Source organism: Cariama cristata, unplaced genomic scaffold (genome assembly GCF_000690535.1).
Source record: "Cariama cristata isolate BGI_N322 unplaced genomic scaffold, ASM69053v1 scaffold3606, whole genome shotgun sequence".
In the NCBI taxonomy this organism is placed as follows: Eukaryota; Metazoa; Chordata; class Aves; order Cariamiformes; family Cariamidae; genus Cariama; species Cariama cristata.
Genome location: NW_009623666.1, coordinates 59,331 through 80,465, shown reverse-complemented (window position 1 = coordinate 80,465; position 21,135 = coordinate 59,331). Strand labels below are relative to the sequence as shown.

Here is a 21,135-nt window from a genome sequence, read left to right as displayed (position 1 = left end):
GATTGGTGACAATAGTACCCTTGGGAAGTTGAGAATGAATGTGATCTTTCATCTTTCCCTCCCAACTCACCTCTGTGAGTCATTAGGCAATAATGCAGTCTACTCTCAGCCTTTTGTCTCCATTCCTGGATGTAGGTTGTGCTTTTCTCTGAAGTTGTTCCTTTTTTTCTAACCTGGATACCCTGAGAAACTTCATGTGCATGTGCTGGGATCTTTATGCCTTGCCAATCTGTGCTGTCAACCCATGCCATTCTTCTATATCTGTTTTTTGTCCTTTCTTCTGGAGCTTTCACGCATGCATATATTCATTCATGAACCTGAATCCTGTGGTCTAAGAAACCCAGGGGTTTCCTCCTGTCCTGGTGCAACAGATACAGTATGCTGCTGCTGTTCCCATTTGTAGATCCAGCCAGTAGTGAGGCTCAACATATATTCGCAGTGCACACGCACATGCAGGTACACCACACATGGGGGACTGTGCAGACTAACACTGATCAGAAAGCGGTGCCTCTCCTGGCACCCAACTAAACACAAGTGACATTCACGCAACCATGAAGGACGACAGCCTGATCCTGTTTCTCCTCTCCAGTTTATCAGGAGTGAATTTTATTGGTGAAAACATACACACATGCAGCCCAGCTTCACACTTACTTCATTCAGAAACAAACCTGCATTCACAGACCCTTTGAATATTAGCATGGACTTTAGTCTACCTGACATCCCTGCCTGCACCCTAGGCCCCTTACCTCTTCTTTGACTCAGACCTTGGGCCTTTCCAGCTGTGGGTCTCGTTCTGCTCGCTGGCTGGTTCAGCTGGATTAAAGTTTGCTACCAGAATGTGTTCATTTGCTCACTCATTAACAATCACAGATCCTTCAACTATTAGCATGGGGCTTTTTAAGTCCATCTAGTGCCCATGCCAAGACCCTAGTCCCTTTACCTCCAGTCATCAGCTCAGACCTTGAGTTTTTCCAGATGGAGATCTCTTCCTCCTTGCTGGCTAGTTCAGCTTGGAGTATGCGAATGAATAATACCTCATAGAATAGAGATTCAGTTTACACAGTTGGAAATAGGATGTAATAAGAAGATAGCATAGCCTGTGATAATCGGACACAGGGCTTGACCAGACAAATGCACTAACCGTTAGATCGCTTGCACTCGACTAAGCCACTTATCCCCCCTTCACCATCCACCTTGCTCCCTTTCTCTCTCTTTGTCGCCTCATAAATAAAAAACTTGTCCCTAAAGACTTTTTTTGACATTGGTCCCAGTTTTTCTACATTTGCATGCAAATTTCGTATTTCTGATATTGGTACCTAAGTAATCTCACTCTGTTTCTCACTGTTATTTGTTATGTCCAGCAGTTTCTCATATAATGTCCAGTAGTTGCTCATGCTCTGTTCAGTTAGTTAGTTAATCCTCAGGCTAAGGCCTAGTCATCTCAACACTTCAACACTTAATCTGTACCAGTGTTAATATGTCTCACAAACCTGTTCTTGTAGAGCTCAGTAAACTTATTTATAACATGCAGCATGACCCTACCTAGAAGAAATTTGTGGTACTTTGTTGGGTGTTGCTCAAAGGCATAGGGCTGATCTCCCTGTGAATTTTTATTTATCTAGATGTGTGTATATATATATATGAGCACATATTTTTAAAGAAACCTTCTATACATCAAGTAAGTTTTTTTCCTAGGAGAAAATGTTGGTAACTTTTACATAGTCTTGAAGAAGAGATTTGCCTATTGTACTGTCTACTGCTGACCCTCTTACAGATACTGGTATTTTTTCCTCTGAACATGTGAATTATGGCACTGTGCACACTTAGTGTGTGACTATTTTTATTACTTAGTAACAGGCCACAATTTCTTTCTAGTATTAAAGGTCTGCTTTAGTATTTCAGGTAAACAGACCCATTCTGATTTTGTCAGATGTTAACCACACCTCAGTTTTATATTTTATTTTAAGCAGTTAAGACGATTGTTGGAGAAGAAACATAAAACCTACCACTGTGATTCCTTAGTTAGAGTTTCAACAAAGATTCCTAACAAGATATCAGATATATTCCTGATACACTCACAGAAGACGTCTATCAGTGCATGAGACATACTCTGTGCCAATATAACCATGGGCGTGTTTCTCCTTTTAGGTGATCTGTAATTCTGGTTCAGTAGAACAATAGTCAAAATACTGCTGAGTTTTTACATAGGACTGAATACATTTTAAGGAAAACAAGGCAAATGGCCACGTTTTTGTCCCAGAACTGGTGTTCTTCTCCTCACTGGTGTTTATCATAATAAAGGAATTGATGAAGTATTGTTGATGATGTTGCCTGTATTTGTAGACTTTAAGGCAAGATGAAAATATGAGGTTTAAATCCTCTCCTATTAAAAATAATCATTTGCTTCTTTATTTTTTTCATTGAAACAAAAATGAGAGACTGTTACTACAGTAATGTATCAAACCAAATGCTGTACATATATCTAGTCTGGTGCTGGAATCAGCACTAGCTAAGCTGTGCACCGAAAGTGTGGACTAGTAGCTCCATACATTCATCCATTTTGCTTTTGGCATCTGCACAGTGGATACAATTTTTGTTTGCTAGGGTGAGTTAGTTCAATTCTCCTTGATTTTTCTGATACTTGTATTTAATTTAAAGTGCTAATTTAAAGTTTAGATGGCTTCTTAAATTTAGCAGTGGTGTTTTTTAAATAATAGGGTGATATATTGAGTGGGCAAAAAAGCAGTAGATGAACTTCATTGTAGATAAATGTAAGGAAGGTAAAATAATTTAAGTCATGCTTATGTGATGCTGAGCTTGAAATGGACAATTACAACTTCAGAGAAAGCCCATGGGGTCATTGCAGAGATCTTCCTATGAAATCATTAGTTCAGGGTGGAATGGCAGCCAAAAAAACCCAGTAAAATGCTATGCCTGATCAGGAAGGGTACTGAGAACATGGCAAAGCATGTTTTTGCCACTACATAGAATTTTGGTGCACCCATGTCTTGAGTACTGAATGAAGCTCTGATCTCTGCAACACAAGAAGAATGTAGTGGTATGAAGAAAGGTACAGAAAATGGCAACCCAGTGGTTAAAAGAATGGAACAACTGTTCTGAGAGAGCTGTTTTTAAAAGGCGGGATCTCTTGAGGGAGGAGCTAAAGGCTGAATTGGGACAAGGTAGACCTTTACAAAACCATGAGACCACTGGCGGGGCTGAAGGAGGAACTGTTATTCTTCAGATCCCTAGCAGTAGAACCAAGGGGCATTTAATAAGACTAATAGGAAGTAAGCTTAAAACAGAGGAAAAAGAGGCTTTTTTCTTCTAATAGCAGATGAAATCTTTAACTGCCATTAGCTCTGTCTGCTGCTATGCTTTGCATTTGAAAGACAAACTTAGTAAAAAGGTAGACTTTGTTTCAAACAACAGAGTTCTAAACAGAGAAGATAAATATAAGAGTAAACGGGAAGGGAAAGATGAACTGACTTCTCATTGGGCTCAGCATGGGGCTGTGTCAGAGTCCACCTTTGGTGGAAGAAGAGGATAATCAGCATCTCACAAGATTAGTGCACAAAGTGCGCAAGTCACTGTATTTTTTGAGAGGAACGAAGAACCATTACAACAAACTGCATGAACAGCAGTTGTGAACCCCAAACAATTCACACTGCAGTTACATGAATGGGCGGAAATTAAACCCTTGTGAGTATGTTGATCCTGAACTCATCATCTGAGCTTAGTGAACTCACATTGCATTCCATTTTGGTTAATGTGCTCAACAACAGCACTGTCTCTCTTTGGTCTCCATCTCTCTGTTCATTCCACAGCATTACTGGAAAGAGAAAGATCACATTGTCAAATATTGCTGAAATTCTACAATTATGCATTGAGCAAAACTGGATGGTATCATCCTGAGGAACAGAGATTTTAATAAAAACATTTTGCATTTTTCACATAACAATGATATGCCCTTATGGTTTTAATTATTTCCCCTGACAGCATGTGGGGAATATTTACCAGTTAATGTATTTGATTATTTTTTCTGCTGCTTGTTAGTTACGTTACTTATAATTGTGTTACACTGTTGATTATAACAGGACATTATTTTATCTTTCTGTTTAATTTGATCAGAGTTAAGAATGGTAAGACATAAATTAAATGCTTGGGGAGTATTCGACCTGCAAGAAATGGCATGTGCTTATGTGACAGACCAACTGAAAAGATTCCTACATCCAGAGGTACCTCCTAGATGTAGTCTTGATGATGCTGCCATATCCCTTGCTTCCAAACACATAGAAGGAAAGAAATATCTAAATCAGCAGCATAATAATACGGGACTAAAGTTATTCTCCCTATCACACAGAAGCAAAGAAAATCTTTATGATTCCCTTGGAAACACTGACTGCTGTGTAATGTGTTCTGCTTGTGCAAAGTTACGGGGTTTTAGGTAAATAGTCAGCGTAGCCCTGATCAAAGTGGCATGAATACAGTATATTTAAATATGATCTTAGCATCTATGACATACCTTTCTAAATAATTTTTAATTCTTTATGAATTTGTGTAATTTTATTCCATTGACGAATGGAAATAAAATTTGAGATCAGAACATGACCTGACTTTAAGGGGAATAAGGCAGCAAAAAGGGCTTCTGGATTTTCTGGCACTCTATCTGAAGCATGGCAGTCACATGAAGAGGCCCTTGTCTGGGTCGCGTTTCTCACCTAATCAGAGTTTAGAAAAGTCTAAGTGACAGCAATTGTTTTCCTCAAATTGATGTAGCTCTATATTTGTTTACTACTGCTGTAAATCCTGAGAAAATGCCTTCCTCGCCTCATTTTTCACCTGTGACTGAAAATGCAAGCTGGCAATGTCAAGTGTTCTGATGCTTGAAAGGGGGAAAGAAAGACTTGTTCCTTGTGTTTCTCACTCTTCTTAGCTTAGGTAAATTTTTTGAAGTTTCCTTCTGATTTGCTTGGCTTTAACTGAGAAGAGAATCAGGCCTTTAATAAGTGAAAACATAGACTATGTAGAGCATTAGGCAAAAAAAAAAAAAGTGGATACCCAGATTACAAAACTAACAGCTTTTTTTTCTACTGTATATTCCTTGTCTTGCTCTTACTGATGTGAATGCCCTAGGAAATTATGCACTTTATTTGCAACAGATGCATTCTGCAGATTGCTCAAGGAACAGCTCTATCAAGAGGAATGTGGGGGAATATACAGTAATGTCATATAAAAGCCCTATTAATGTCTATTAAAAATCTTTCTAGGATGTCCCCCCCTGACTTTGATGCAAAGTGATTTTTGCTTTTTGGTTTCTGCATTAATGAAAATTAGAAGAGAACAGAAAAGAATAGAAAAGAAAGAATAGTAGCAGAACAAAGCAGCTGTCTTGTTCCCTTTCAACAGTTAATGTTTTTTCTGCCCAAATTAAAGCATCTGCTCAATGTAATCCTTCATGTATCAAACTGCAGTGATATTAATTGCAATATTCTGTTGGAAAAAGTGAGCTTTGCAGGCCCTTCTTTTTTCCTACAGTCAGATACACTTGTGCACAGCATATTTATTTCTGTTCCTCAGCTAGGCTTTTCACATTTGTTTCAGCAAAACTGTTAGAGAGGCAGTAAGGCAGCGTTCAAGAAGTACTTTTAAGAAGTCAGTTCTAGCTAAAACGTCTTAGACATGATAGAAGTACCTCATTGAATGCGCTTGAATGGTGAACAATGCAGTTCCAGACTGAAAAAATGAAGCTGCAGTGAAAATACTTTTAACTGGCAAACTTAGACTCTGGAATTCTTAGTATTGTCACTAGGAAGCTCTGTTCCTTAAACCTAAGATTTGGTAGCCATTAAAACTGCATAATGAACAGCTACTTTATATGTAAACATCAGATGTGTAGTTTTGTTAGCTTTTGAGCTATTAAAGCTCTCCTTCCATGAGAAAAAAATAAAAATGTAATCTGACCTTTCCTGCACGAAAATTCCTATTTTCTTAACCCTTGAACATTCTCTGCAGTCTTGTGTTAAGGCAGAAATGTGGGGCTTAGCTCGTAATATGAGCCATGACTTGAAGTAATGCTACAAAGACCCACTCAGTATACCTTTCTGTCTTATTAGGAAAATTGCTGCTTATGATGAAGAAATTCAACATCTCTATGAGGAAATGGAACAGCAAATCAAAAAGGAGAAAGAGCAGTTTCTCTTGAAAGTGAGTGTCGCTTTATTGTTGTGGGCATGTATTTTGCTCCCACTTCTAACGGTTTTATACTCATTCTGGTTGTGAAATGAAAGCCCACAAAATGTGTTTCACAACAGAAGAAGAAAAAACATAATTTACCTCACTGCTACTTTTGTACTGATCCAGACTCTGCAGCTTCAAAGTAAGTGACTTGTTGGATGAGAGGTGCATCGATGTCCTGTGCTCAGTGGTTGGCATACAGTGGCAGCTGGCATTCTTCTGAAAGTCAACTGAACTACAGCCTCGTTGTATTATCGATGCTGCTGTAGGTCCAACTTCTGGTCACAGTTAGGGCAAATGCTCTTTGAGATTGTTCAGAGCAGCACTAATCCTGTGGAGTTCTGCAGTCTCTGCTTTTGGGGAGGGGATAAGTTCTCACTGAACAGTGACAAGAGATAAATCAAGTGATGGTAATTTCTGAAACCACAGCTATTTGCAAAATAAACATAGGTCAGATTCTTTTGTCACTGCCATGGTGCTTCTAGAACACATGACAATGAATTCCCTTTTCTTACGAAGGCTCCTTTAAATCTCCTCTGTTGCTTTCATAGTCTGTTCTTTGGATTTTTCTGCCCTGTTTCTGCTCCTAAAACAAGGAAACTAAAAGGAACTCCTAGCATGCTCCAGCAAAGAGTCATTGTAGAATCATTTAGGTGGGAAGGCACCTAATGCTGCTCCAAAATTTCAAACTAGATCAGGTTGCTCAGGGACTTGTCCAACTGAGTTTTGAGCATGCAAATGATGGAGGTTCCACAGCTTCTCTGAGTGGCCTCGGACAAGCAGTCATGAGCTGCTGGCTCATGCCTTTTAGTTGTCTTGAAAGCAGTCATAGAAATGAAACCAAAATATGGTTTCCAACAATACAGGGTACACAAAATGTTGCCAAAACATTGGATATCCATCAAATCTTGCCTCCATTCTCAATCAAATACGATATCTGAAAAATCCTTTTGTGATCCAAATATATAAAGTATTTTTTGTTTCCTGACATAAATTGTGTTAGAGCAAAAAGAGCTTCAGTCAGCTGTCTAAGGAATCAGCCTTTTCACTTACCTCACAGGGTAGTGAACCTGACTCATAAATTCCAAGTTTTTTACATTCCAAGCTGAGAGCAGTTTTCAGTGGTGGATGAGATGAACACTTTATATAAAGTTTGTAGATCAGCTGAAGGATAAAAAGTATTTGGAACTTTGCCTGACAGCAGTTGTTGTGGAAGAAATGGTTTATATGCTCTTAATAGACAACTGAAGCTGTATTGAAAATCCTAAAACAACAAAGACTTTTCCATTACCAATGATTGTTCGATCTCCTAATTAGTTGTATATTTGAGGTAAAGCCATTTCTTTCAAGCTTTTTCATTAAAGCTTCCCACTGAAGCTATTTACAGTTTAGTTAGCATTCACAGTAATGGTTGTCAGACACTCAAGAAGTATTGTTTCTTGGCATTACTAATTTGGTATTTGTGGAGATCTGACTGTTATTCCCTAATGCAAACTCTCACAAAGACTTTACGGCCTGGAGAGATGCATTGATGCCATATAAAAAGGGGATTTATTATGTCTTGAATGAAGAGCAGCTCTTGAAGAATACATGTAAAGAAATTGGTAAGATGCAAATTAGTACAAATTGTAGCTATTTACAATACTTAATACCCTGCTGACTGAAGATTGTGCAAGAGGGGCAGTTAGTCTGTCTTTTTCACTTGAATGTAGATTCTTCCATATAAGAAGCCAGTTATCGTGCATTTGATCACCCTGTTACATGTACTGCTGAAGGGGAAAAGCATGTAGGAACCACTGCTGTCTTGAGGGAATTTTTTGTTTTTGTTTAGAGGCATTTTCCTAGGGACCTTAGAGAGTAGAAGCCTGTTGTGGACGAATAGGAGAGATTCTCAGCCGATATGAACTGCCGGAACCTGATTTTACTCAGGGGAGGTCTGACAGTTTGTCTCAGCTAAGCAGTGCCTGAAGGGGTAACCCCAAACAGGACTGGGAGTTCCCAGTGACTGCAGGATACTTAGATAGTGGACAAACTGATATAATTGCTAAGTGAATGGCAGATCCTGAAGACCAGATCACTTGCTTATACCAGTGGAACATCTGCGACAAATTGTTGTTAGTGATGGATTTTAAAGGTAGCAGGTACTGTTTCTTTTACTTCAACCTGAGTTGCTGTGCTATGTGTCAGTAGCCTGTATCTCCCATGTCAATCCTGATATCTTGTATGTGAGCTACAGTATGACTCCATAGTAATTTAAATTTGTCCAGGTTGTTTCCATCGGTGCATTCTCATCACTTCTCTGTGTCAGCAGGTGTCTGGTTCAGGAAACCAAATGTGCAGAAAGCTATTCACTTTTTTTTTTCTCTTTTTTTTCCTGCTTGTTTAGCTCTCTGAAGCAGCTCACTGCTGCAACAGATGAGCATGAATGCTAGTGTATAAGAGGACGAGGGTATGTGTAGCTGGAAACAGGAGGATGCATTCTAGCATCATTGATTTAGGTTGGCTAAGCTCCTAAGGCTCTTGCCTAAGATAGAAGACTTCTGCCTCCACTTTGTAGACTTGATGCCTACTCATGTGCAATCAGCTCATCCTGTAGGAACTGCAGTTGTTGAAGTTGCTGGACTACACCAGTTTCCAGAAGGTCAGAGTCTAGATTCGTGAGTGATACCATCCCTAAATTGAGTTCTTTCAGAGGCTCGTTGTGTTCACTGTGGAAAGCTTGTCTGTTATTTTCTTACCTGATTCCTTATGTCTCCTCCTTCTGATGCAATTGTGCTGTTCTGTTAATCCATTTCCTCTTTGAATTTTGCAGGACACAGAGCGGTTTCAGTCCTACAGTCAAGAGCTGGAGTGCAAGCTTCTGTCAAAAGAACAAGAACTGGAACAATTGGTTCAAAAACAGAAAGGGGTATAAACCGATATTCTTCAGAGTTAAAAAATAGATAATTTTTATTTGTTCATCTGATTAGGTACTATTGTAGGTGTCAAAAATGCAAGTTGATGTGATGTGGTTCCGCCAAACTATGACCCTCTGTTGCTTTTGTGTCATGAGCGTCAGTGCCTGAATGCATCTAAACAGAGAGTTATTTATGCATGTGCTTAGGAACAATGTTACCCTCTATTTCTAAAGCAGTTTTCCTCTTACATGATAAAATGCAAAAAAAATGTTCGAGGTATTCTCCCCAGGTACTAGGTTAATTTTATGAAAATGTAGCAGAATTCCACTGCCTTCAATGTGCTAGGAAGTGGCTTAATGCCCAGACAGCTCAAGAACAGAGAACAATGATTTGGGTCTTATAGTGTACACTGTTGCTCTAAGCTTGTACCAACTACTCATTTACTTGTTTTGGATGATTCAGCACTATGAACTTGCAATGTTACCTCCTGAACAACCTGCTCCTGATACCGCTCTCTGTGATAACAGTTTTATAGCAGTGTGTGGTTCTCTGGCATGGTAACAGCTTGTCAAGTTCCCATATTAAAGCCTGACGTGCTTTACTTCTTAAAATGCATGGCCTGCTTGGGGAAACAAGAGTATTTCTCTGTGTGTGAACTTGCTGTAAAGTGTCTCCAAGGTCAGTGCGTGAAAGCGGTAGAGAAAGTGGGTAGCACTGGAATTTAAAGGGCTGAAATGGAATACTGTGAAACCAACTCCTTAATGTCCAGTGTTTGCCTTATCCAGAGCGCTCTGTCACTTTTGCCTCCTCCTCTTGCATGGAAATATACTTTGATAATTAAATCTATTCTTGCAGACAGTAATAGCTGCTTGGTTTAATTACAACTTCCATGCTTGATTATATGAGAGAACCTCTTGGGAGTAATACAAATGCTTTTTTATCAAACTTCATTAATAAGTCGTCTTTTTTTCTTTAAATATAATGTAATTATTTCTGTGTTGGAAAGTATTATCAAAAATGTGAAAGACAAGATCAGTTCAGCGTTGTTTCTGCTGACTTAGCCAGAGGAAGTCTCCCTTACGAGGGTCTTCTGCTTGGCATGACTGAAATACTGATCTGCTTCCATGTTGATTGGCCTTCTGTAGGCCGAGATTCCTTTGGCTAGGCCTTTTTGCTGGCTACCATGATCTTGAATTGTCAGCTTGCTCTACATGGCTTAGATAAAGCACAAGGTATTCTCAATAGTGTTCCTCAAGCGATGTGTGACGGCATGCCTCAGCAGGAGGGACTGGGGACTGAGGATGTCCAGCATAACATCTAGGGCACAGAATCTTGTATTGGAGGAAGAAGGTACGTGTGGACCAGGTAAAATGAAAGAGAGTTATTGGGCTTCGTACATAAATTGATGGGTTCTGTGCTGATGACAGCCAGATGCTGATGCTGATGAAGAGCGTGATCTTGGGATTCTGAGTGAGAGATCAATGAGAACATGGATCAGTAGCACTCAAAAAAATGCAAATCAAGTGATAGGATTGTTAAGAAGGGCATAAAGAACAAAATAATCCCCAGGCTTGTAACACTATAAATGTTTCATCTTTCACGTGCACCCAAAATAAATAGGAAAAAAAAAAGAGAGAAAATATGGAAAGGATGCTGAGCTAAGAGCAAGGGAATGCATGGAGAGTGCTTAATGTGTGTGTCTTTGAAGGACAGCAATAGCTGTCCTCAGCAGCAGTGTGTTTCGATTGGACAATCCCAGTTCTTTACTCAGTTTTAAACTTGTGAGGTTTTCCTCCTATTTTTGTCAAAAAAAAAAGAGAATATACACTATTGGCTACAGTGTCTCAGCTTGACCTGTGGTAATTGGTTAATTCTCTCTGCTACCTAGATTTTCTTAAATACGACTGTGGGCCATGAGTCTTTCCCAATCGGTTTCCATCTACTTGATGACCATGGGAGCCAATTTGCAGCTCCAATAAGCAGCTAGAGCCTATAGAGTCTATGCCATTCTATACCATCTGCCTAATGAGTTATTCCACTGTATTGGGAGTTGTTTAAATGAATACTTTAAAAGTAGTGTTTGGCGTCGCTTAGAGGATTGTATAGATACAGTGAAAGGAAGGAGCTCTGTATTGCTGTGAAATAATCCTTTCTCTTCTTGCTGTGTCCTGGGGTTTAAATATTAAGAGCATCTGCTGCTGAGCATAGTTTCAACATAATTGTTTTTCTCACAAGAGTAAGCACCAGGAGTCATAGCAAGTATTTCTAACATCAGTACCTCTGATTCTGGGAGCTGCTGATGGCTACCGTTGCAGTTACATTTCCAGGCCAGTCTCTGTGTAAGTTTTCAGATGGCCATAGTATTCTGTAAGTGAGATTTCTGCCTGCAATTTGTTGCTCTTAAGCTTTTTGAAAGTTCATCTTTGTGTGGTCACTTTTTGCTTCTCCCAAAACCACTCCTCTGGATAAGAAAGTCTTGTCTTCTAGCACCTGAAGCATCTGGTCTTTTACTTGGAATAGATAACTTCATTCTGTCAATGAATGGAAGGAATATTCAGGAACTGAAGTGATCTATCAGTGGAAACCAACATTGCTCAGCAGTGATTTAATGTCCAGCTAGTCGGTGTTCCATATGAAGCGTGAGCCTGCTGAGGCTACCGTTCAGCAAATACGTTAAGCTGGTGCTGCTGCTGAGATAAGTGCTCCTACTCTGCTCTTGTTCCTGACCTTTCACAATCCCAGCTGGAAAGTATCTTCTGCTTTTGTTTTGAACCTGGGCCTTAAGGTTGCTTTCAAAACCAAGACTAGAACAACAACAGTGTTGTGGAGCATGAACAGACTGGCAGAGCTGGGTAAGGACAGATTTTGGTTTGGGTGAGCTCTGCGTGTTGGGACATGCAAAATGAGAGTTCTAACAAAGTCCTCCGTTGTGTCTCAGATCTGGAAGATTGAACTAGCATCATTGTAATGTTCCTAAGTACATTTTACATCCTCTAAAACACATATTGAAAAAAATAAATTAAAAAAAAGCTTTTATGTCTTCAGGTCAGTAGTGCCTTCCCTAATATGAAGTAGACTAATTTTAGTCTACTTAAGTTTTACTCTGCCATCTTAATTTGCTCAGTTACCCAGGGAGAAGCAGGTGGAACTTCTTTACATACCAGAAACCACTGTCATCTGCTGTTATATATCTTTCCTTTGTATATACTTTGCAGAGTGAATATAAAAGTGAATAAAAAAGCTCTAATTCACACTTCTTGGCAGATTTAGCTGAGGCATCAGGAAGGTTACTGCTTGTTGATATTGCTGGGGATGGGAAGGTTTATCAGCTGCCACATTTAAATCTAACTGGTTTTAGGCAGAACTCTGAATCGCTCTGTGTAGGCCTTGTCATTGTGGGAAATTGTTTAAAATAGCAGTTGTGAATATCAACTAAGTACTGCTAATCTGCTCTGTAAACCTCTTTTTTTGTGGTTAGTCTTGGTGCATTTTTGAACTGGATGAAATTCAGTCATAGAGTGGAATGGCTTTGGTTTTGTGTAATATAATTACACTGTACACAGAGCAGTGGAAGAGCACCATATGTGTTTTATTCATATGTTGGCTTTGACAGAAATAGCTTCCCTCTTTAACTAACCTCTAAGACTTGAAATGAATGCCTTAAAACCAAGATGCCTCAGTTAGTTATAATACTTTCTGTTCTCTTTTCTTCCGTCCCAGTTAGAGCAGCAATGTACAGAACTTCTCAGTGGCAAAGAAGAAACCAAAGTAGAGAACACCAAACTGAAGCTGACTAACCGGGAGCTGCTGAGAGACCTGGAGAGAACATCTCATGAACTAAGCCTGGCGCAACAACAGTTACAGGTGCTTCAGGAGGAGGCGTCAAGACTACATGAGGAGAAGGAAATGTAAGTCTACAGCTGCAGTGGTTCTAGTGCATTTGCTTAGTGTGCCAGTGAGCCTCCTTCTCAGGGTATTCAGTGCTGTGATTTAAGTTTGTGTCATAAGCAGAAACCACCAGCAAAGTCAAGTGCAGTTCTAGTCATTTTTCTGCAGGTAATTCATGATGTTTTCTGGAGCATATCTGGCTTCTACAGAATCTTTTGCTCCTTCTTCAAAATGTCAGTGTTCTCCCACCCCCTACTCCTCATTTGTTGAGGGAGTTTGGCATTAAAAATCAGTTTAATTGGTTAAAAAGTATGTCTTAGTTTTGAAATGCCAGCGGGATTCCTTACAGAAATGACAGTTGTGGCACATGATGGTCCTTCCTCCTCAAAGCTAAGTCTATCTGAAACTTGCTTCTCAGAATGTACTCTGGCTATGAGACAGCTAGGATGTGCTTCTTTTCTTTGTCAAAAGCAAGTCTAGTACATCATTTCTGACCAAGGAGCCTGGTCAGCAAGATAAAAGGAAGCTTATGCAGCTAAGTCACAATTCACACAAGGCCTTGTGGTGATCCAGAACCATCATTTTGGGAGTTTCAGTTCAAATGTTTTGGATTTCAGATTCTGACTCTGAATTAAAAAATATTTTCCAAGAAGAAATATTTACAATTCATATTTTGAGGGATAGAAATGGCCTTTAAGTGACAGATCAGTCTACTTGTCTTGCTCTAGCCTTCTGCATGAAGCGAAAGTTACATTACCCTGAAGCTGTAGTTGGCAGAAATGTTCACTGAAGTCCATTTAATGGAAGATAGTTTTAAAAAAATGTTCAGGGATCTGTAAAACCCTCTTGTTGCTGATGGAGAGCACATGGATGCCAGACTGTGGTGCATATCTTGCCAGATTCTATACATTTCAGCAATGAACTACATAACTCAGAGCTGTGCCTATTTGGCATATTTCAGGATAGAGCAGAATATTAGATCAAATGTCATATTCTTTTCCTGTTAAGCTTTGTGCCAAACTCTACTTAGTAATTACTAATTTAATTTTTGTAGAGGGTATAAATAATGAACTTTGTTGATAAATGATTGTTATAGGATGGCCACTGCATTTGGAACACTGTTTTAGGCTTGCATGTTTGATGTGTGTTTTGGAAGTAGACAGTAGAAATGTTCCTCCTCAAGGTGGTTTGTTTCCTCTTTGAGGCTTCTCTTTTCAGATCCAGAGCAAAGACTGTGGAATGATCTGGTTTTAAAGCTACAGAGGAAATCTGCCCAGTGGTCAGACTGCTGAATAATACTACTGCATTTACACAGCACTTTGGATTCAATAGTGTTTTATGGAATTACAGCTCAGCCCTACTCAACTGCACCTGCAGTGTTGCTTTAAACATCTGTATCAGTCTGGTAAGACCTGAGCTGTTAAAGCAGGTGTAATGTTCAGACTGTGCAAAGGAGGAACCTGAGGTTTCACTGAAAAGCAAAAAACATTTAAGGCCAGACACCGAGTTGCGTTAAGTCAAAGTAAATGCTGTAAATCTGGTGTAAAAATCTGAGATGCTGTGTCCAGTGTTTAAGGCTGCGCAACTGTGAAAGTCAGCAACTGAAAAGAAATTGTAGGGTTTGTAGATTTGAGATATGGTTCCAGCAGCAAGATAAACTCTAATTTTGGATAAAATGTTACATGGACTTTAGGGGCCATGAGTGAGAAGGATTTCAGCAGTATGTCTTCTCTGAATGATACAAGTGCCAGTATCAGCATATATTAACCTCTCTGGATGAAGAAATTCTAAAACTGTAATTTTTTTAAAAAGAACCCCTACTCCTTCCTCTGCTAACTCAAACTGCTGTGGTACTGTGGGCCTTATGCTGAATAAACTTTTTTAAAATTAGTAACCATTCATGCAGAATAAAGTCTACAGGTTTGGAGAAGCTGATCTCCAATGTGGATACTCCTAGGGGGAAGCATTTTAGCAGCATTTTTACCATGGTTAGAATAATTTTATTTATTTCTTTTCATTACAGGGAGGTGTACCGAGTGACAGAAACCTTACAGAGAGAGAAGTCAGGACTTCTGAAGCAGCTGGATTTTTTAAGGTAATGCAGACCTTATGTTCAAGAACTTCTTGCATCATTCTAAAGAGGTACATTAAAGGATGAAGTTATGTTGGGATATGTACTGGGTGTGGGTGTCCAGGTGTTCCAGGCAGCTCCAGTGGACCTGCTGCAGGGCACAGCTGAGCCTGGCAGCCAAGATGGCAGTGCCTCTGGGAAAGCCCGTGTAAGAAAGGGGAGAAAACACTGCGCAGCAGTTGAGAGAGAGGAGTAGGAAAAAGTATGTGTGAGAAACAGCCCTGCAGACACCAAGGTCAATGAAGAAGGAGGAGGAAGAGGTGCTGCAGGCGCTGGAGCAGAGATTCCCCTGCAGCCTGTGCAGAGCGCACACAGGAGCAGGCTCCTGGCAGGAGCTATGGCCCGTGGAGAGGAGCCCATGCAGGAGCAAGTTTTCTGGCAGGAACTGCGGCCCATGGGGGACCCACATGGGAGCAGTCTGTTCCTGAAGGACAGTGCCTCATGGAAAGGATCCACACTGGAGCAGTTTGTGAAGGACTGTAACCTGTGGGAGGGAACTCACACTGGAGCAAGGGAGAAGTGTGAGGAGGAAGGAGCAGCAGAGAAGAGCTGTGTGGACTGACTACAACCCTGCTGTTCCTCATTCCCCTGCACCGCTCAGGGTTGGAAAGGAGGTAAAAGAGTCAAGAGTGCAGGAGTGAAGTTGAGCCTGGGAAGAAGAGGGGGTGGAGAGAAGGTGGTTTTAATTTTGTCTTTGTTTCTCATCACCCTACAGTTAAGTCTGTTTTGTCTGTGATGGTAGTTGGTAAGCAATCTTCCTGTCTTTATCTTGACCCACAGGCTTTTCCATCTTACTTTCTTCCTCTGTCCTGTGGAGGAAGGGGGGTGAGAGAGCGGCTTGGTGCACATCTGGCAGCCAGTCAAGGTCAACCCACCACAGGACAGTGACACAAAACATAGCAAAAATCATTACAAAATATCTTCTGTGAGCCCCGTTCTTGCACACAGTAGAAGGCAGTACACATGAAAGATGCTTTGTTTTGGCAATTCAGTATTGCAGGACAATCTCCATTCCAAAAGTCAAGTGTAAAGCAAAACAATGGTGAACTGTTCTGAGATGGTTCTGTGGTAAAAACTTGGCCATAGGAGACTTGAAGCTTACTGAAGGCTCTGTTGTTTCTAAAGTGATGGGAGTACAGCCAAAACGAAGATTCTTTCTCCAAAATGTTTATTTGTAAAATTATAGCAAAATATAGTTAGCTAATTTTCTCTGTAACATTTCTGTATCTATAGATTCAGATAGATTCAGTCATATTCTATAGACTTCAAAGACTGGCATTGTGTTGAGACAATTGTAACCCTCTTTTTAACGTGCAGCAATGTTTTTGTTTGCTCAATGGTAAGTTTGCATGGACTATAGATTGTACTTGCCTGTAGGCCTTGATTCACTGCATTTCCTTCAGGAGGCCTCATTTTAAAGTTACCTAAAAAGTTCCCATGCTTGAGGAAGGGCTCTTGCTTTGCAGTGTCTTTTCCATAGGCCATTCCATGTGTTGTCATCTTGCCTGCTGCCATAGGGGCCAGAGATAGAAACATCTGACAGCAGAGGTTGCTTCTGTTCACCAAGGCTGTAATGGCTGCTCAGTCTCTTTTGTGGCCAGGCCAGCAATAGGTGGAGACAATGAATGATGGACTAAGCAGGTGTGTTGTCAGATCTGATCAGAGCTGGCTGATTGCCTAGAGTCTCCATTTCTTGACATTTTCATCTTTTCTGCGTAATGAATGGAAGATGGATGTTTTCCTAGGGAGACTTTTCCATGGTAGTCACAACTGTAACCCTCAGAGGGACACAACTGGCCTTCACACCTGTCACTGGATGAGTAGAGGTGGTGTTCATTACACCCTCTCCGCATTAAGAAGTCATCTTTACTGTGAAAAGCTTTAAACATTCTGATTTAGAGTAAGCAAAGGCATATTGACCAGAACTGATTTCCATGTGTTAAGGCATTTGTTTTGATAAACTACAGAATGAGGGCCAGATGCCAGCTGGCTTTAATCGGCATAGCCCTACTGGAGATTCAATGGCCCAGACAAGGAACTGGCTGTGGTGAGAATATAAATAAAGCATGAGGAAGAGTGGAGATATGCCAAGCTAAAGCGCATTTGTCTTGCCTTTTACACTGCCAACTGTCCAGTCTGTCTGTTAGTGTTGAGTAGAAAAGTCAGCAGTTCTAAATACTTGGCCTCAATGTTTCTTTTATTTGTGTTCTCTTTGCAGGGAGAGGAACAAACATCTCAGAGATGAACGTGACATATTTTTACAGGTGAACAACTATTATTTTCAAACCCAGTGTTGAGCAAACACATATCAGAACAGCCTCAAAAGAAGGGGATCAGAAGGCTGTGCAGGAGACAGACTCTTGTGCTACTTAAACCTTGCCCCATTCTTAGTTTATATCATCTTTTTTCTCACTTGAGAATAAGATTTTAAAATTTGCTGAACAATTTTAAGAGTTATGTTTTTAGAACTATCAAGTTGGAGCTTTCTTGAGGGAGATGAATTTATTTTATAAGCAGCTAAGGATGCAATCATGAGAGGATGAAATAACCAAAAATTGAACAATTAAATTGTGTTGGTCTATACAGTCAAGAGTAGCTAATATCCTGAAATGTTCATACAACAGTGCAATATCTCGAGTTCCTGGATCAGTACCTGAATACCTATTGGTACTGGGTAAGAGCAGATCACATTAACTTCTTATCCAGCAGCACAGAATCAGCCCCTAAGAAGTTCCAGAAGTACCCCGGCTTAAGGAGACTAAGGCCACTTAATTTGCACTTGTTTGTGTTCTTAGTCCTACAGGAAGCTGGTAGTGTAAAAAATATATCTATTGACTTCTTTTCATTACATTATGCTGTTTTATTGTGGTCCACTTAGTTTACAAAGCAGATGAATTCTTGCAGGATCTGGAGTTTCCATGTTCTGTTTGTTTGTGAATCAGGATTTTGAAGCATCTATACCTCTAGGATTTTTTCTACCATTTTTTCTTTCATATTCATTGCCTTAGTTAAGCATTAGGACTGAAGGCAGTTAACTGTAATGAACAACAGGAGTAAATTAGTAAGAAGTATTCTGTATTTCTGCAGAAATGCAAAACAAGTGTTCCAAAAGCCAGCTGGAAGCAAAGATCAGGGTCTGTCATTGGGAAATACGTAGAGGGCAAGATGCTGCCTAACAGGTGAGAACTTTTTTTCTTGTGTTCCCTGTTTGAGTATGATGAGGCTTATAGAAAGAAGATATGGAATGTTTTCTTTCTGATACCTTTGGACTTTTCAAAGCATGTATTTCTAACATGTGTGTCACTATAATATTACTGTGGTCTTTAAGAAATTTGGAAATAAAGAGAGAAATTTTCACATAAAAAAAGTGTACTGTCTGCAAAGACAAGAGACTTCCCCATTGTGGATGAGTATATGCTGGGAGGCACAAAAGCTTGCCCATTACCCTATGCTGATGTGGTGCAATGTCCTTGGTAACTCCCTAATAGAGTATACCTCCTCTCCTCTCATTGTAGAGGACAGAAGTCCGGTTGTAAAGTACGGGATGTGGAACTAGTAAAACATGGAGAATTTAATTCTCAGCTGTGTGGTTGTAAACTTGAAATCAACAGGAACAAGATGATGATCTCAGTGAAACTCTATCATGTTTCCTTTGAGGCAAAAGGACCTGGGAAGAAGACTAGTATTTCACTTTGAAATAGCAGCTGAGACAATGTCCCTGCAGGCACAGAGTCATGAACTGTAAGGACGGAAAGCTTTCAGAGACACGGTTTAGTAAGTTCAGTACCGAGAAGTGGAGCATGATTGGCAAAAGCAGTTATGGCACAAAAATCATAGAAAAATTTAGGGGAGAAGGACCTCTGATATCTCTAGACCAACCTTCTGCTCAAACAGAGATAACTGATAAGGTTTGATAAGGTTGCACAGGGCCTTGTTCAGCTGAGTTTTTGAACATCTGGATGGAGGTCCCACAGTGTCTTCAGGCACTTGTTCCCTTGCTGTGCCAGTGTCATGAAGAAATTTTGTTCCCTGTATCAAGGCAACATTTCTCCTATCACAACTTACATGTGTGGTGATTGCACACACCTGGGAAGGCTCTGGATCTATTTTATCTACACTCTTCCTCCTGTTGAATCCTCACTTAGTCTTTTTTTCATCTATATTAAACAAACCCATCTCCCTTCTACCTGCTAAAGAGAGAATTAGATTACACGTAGAAAGGGTCTGGGTTGGGGGCTAATTTTACACTTCCAGAAAAGGAGGGGTGACGAGGAGGAAATCACAGTAGAGAAATTTGCTTTAGCTGTTCCATGAGTTTAGAAATGAAGTTAATCTTATGTTTTGTATTCTGGTTCAGGTTTTCCCCATAAGTTAGTAGCTTTCCCCACAATGCTTATAATTATCAAGCGCGCTATATATATATATATATATATATGCACACACATTGTATGATGAACTGACTTTTCAGTAGACATTGAACTGAATCTACTATGCCTGCTGTGAGTAGTAAAAAAGATGGGAATTTAAATTCAGTTACACTAGAATAAAACAATAGGAAGCCAGGTCCAATATATTTTTGTGATGTACTTACTTTTTTCTCTGTCTAGCCATTCATTTGAAGAAGATGATGTTTTCAATAACTCTAAGAGAAGGAATTCTGCTGGACTGAATGGAATTCTGTCTGTAGAGCCTGATGCTGGAGCCACTGGAGGAATGTCTAAAGCATCGCATCTCCAAAGAATAATATCAATTGAGGAAGATCACCTACCCCAGCTTCTTGACAGGCTGGTTGATAAGCAGCTGAACAGATGGACTGGAGAAGATGAGAATACTTCTTCTGAGAAGGAAATGGATAAGAAAAACAGAGAACATTCAGTGGAACACTCACCATCATCTTCTAGAGAGCAGCCTGTAGGGAAGGAAACGCTATCAAATGTAAGGGGGCAAAGGGGACCTCGTCGTGAGTGCTGTGTGCAGTGCTGGACCCCATCATTTCAGAAGGCCATTGGGGTACTTTAAAGTGTCCCAAGGAGGGCAACCAAGGTGGTGACCGGGCTGGCAGGCCTGTTCTGTGAGGAGCGGCTGAGGGCTCTGGGTCTGTCTGGTTTGGAGAGAAGGAGGCCAAGGGACGACCTCATTGCTCTCTGCAGCTTCCTGAGGAGGGGATGGGGAGAGGGAGGTGCTGAGCTCTGCTCCTGGGATCCAGGGACAGGATGCATGGAAACTATTCAAAGCTGCATCAGGGGAGGTTCAGACTTGATGTTAGGAAACATTTCTGTACCAGGAGGGTGGTCAAACCCTGGAAGAGGCTTCCCGGAGAGGTGGTCGATGCCCCAAGCCCGTCAGTGTTGAAGAGGCATTTGGACAATGCCCTGAATACTGTGCTTTAACTTTTGGTCAGCCCTGAAGTGGTCAGGCAGTTGGACTAGATGATCTTTGTAGTCCCTTCCAGCTGGAACTGTTCTATTCTGTTCTAAAAGACCTTGGGAAAAAATGAAATTGTGTTGAAGGGTAATGCATTATTCTTAGAATATAAAATTATTTTCTGTTTTTAAGTTAAAGGATGTCAAATTAATCCATTGCATGAAGAGGGAGATGAAAATATACTGCAGATAAATGTTGAAGGTGCAAAGAAGGGAAACTCAGCCTAAAGGAGCGGTAACTGCAGACAATGTGTGCATAGACTTATGTCTGAAGGACTGTTTATGAGAAGTGAAGTTAAGCCTTGTAATAGATGACACAAGAAGATCTACTGAAAGGTAGCAATTGTCTGAAAAAAGAAGCAAGTCCTTTTTTGAAAAGTTGGGGATTTTTTTTTTGCCAGAAAGTGACATTTCTCATACTCTGATACTTTTGAGTCAGCTTTGGTAGCTGACTGAAATCTCACTGTCTGAGAAATAATGAGAGCAAATATCGTTACTTCTTAATTATTTTTTGAGAAGACTTTTAATTAGAAAATTGAAATCCATATTTTTTTTTTCA

The 21,135-nt window shown here is 40.2% G+C and overlaps 1 protein-coding gene across 1 annotated transcript in view; it reads left to right on the top strand.

The window, feature by feature from the left end:
• CRACR2A (calcium release activated channel regulator 2A) overlaps positions 1-21,135 on the top strand; it is a 49,950-nt gene that overhangs the window by 12,633 nt on the left and 16,182 nt on the right. The window contains exons 5-11 of the mRNA XM_009702831.1: positions 6,117-6,207; positions 9,050-9,145; positions 12,855-13,042; positions 15,046-15,117; positions 17,372-17,417; positions 18,241-18,332; positions 19,761-20,088. Coding sequence (XP_009701133.1) covers positions 6,117-6,207; positions 9,050-9,145; positions 12,855-13,042; positions 15,046-15,117; positions 17,372-17,417; positions 18,241-18,332; positions 19,761-20,088 — 913 coding nt within the window. The remainder of the gene's footprint in view (positions 1-6,116; positions 6,208-9,049; positions 9,146-12,854; positions 13,043-15,045; positions 15,118-17,371; positions 17,418-18,240; positions 18,333-19,760; positions 20,089-21,135) is intronic.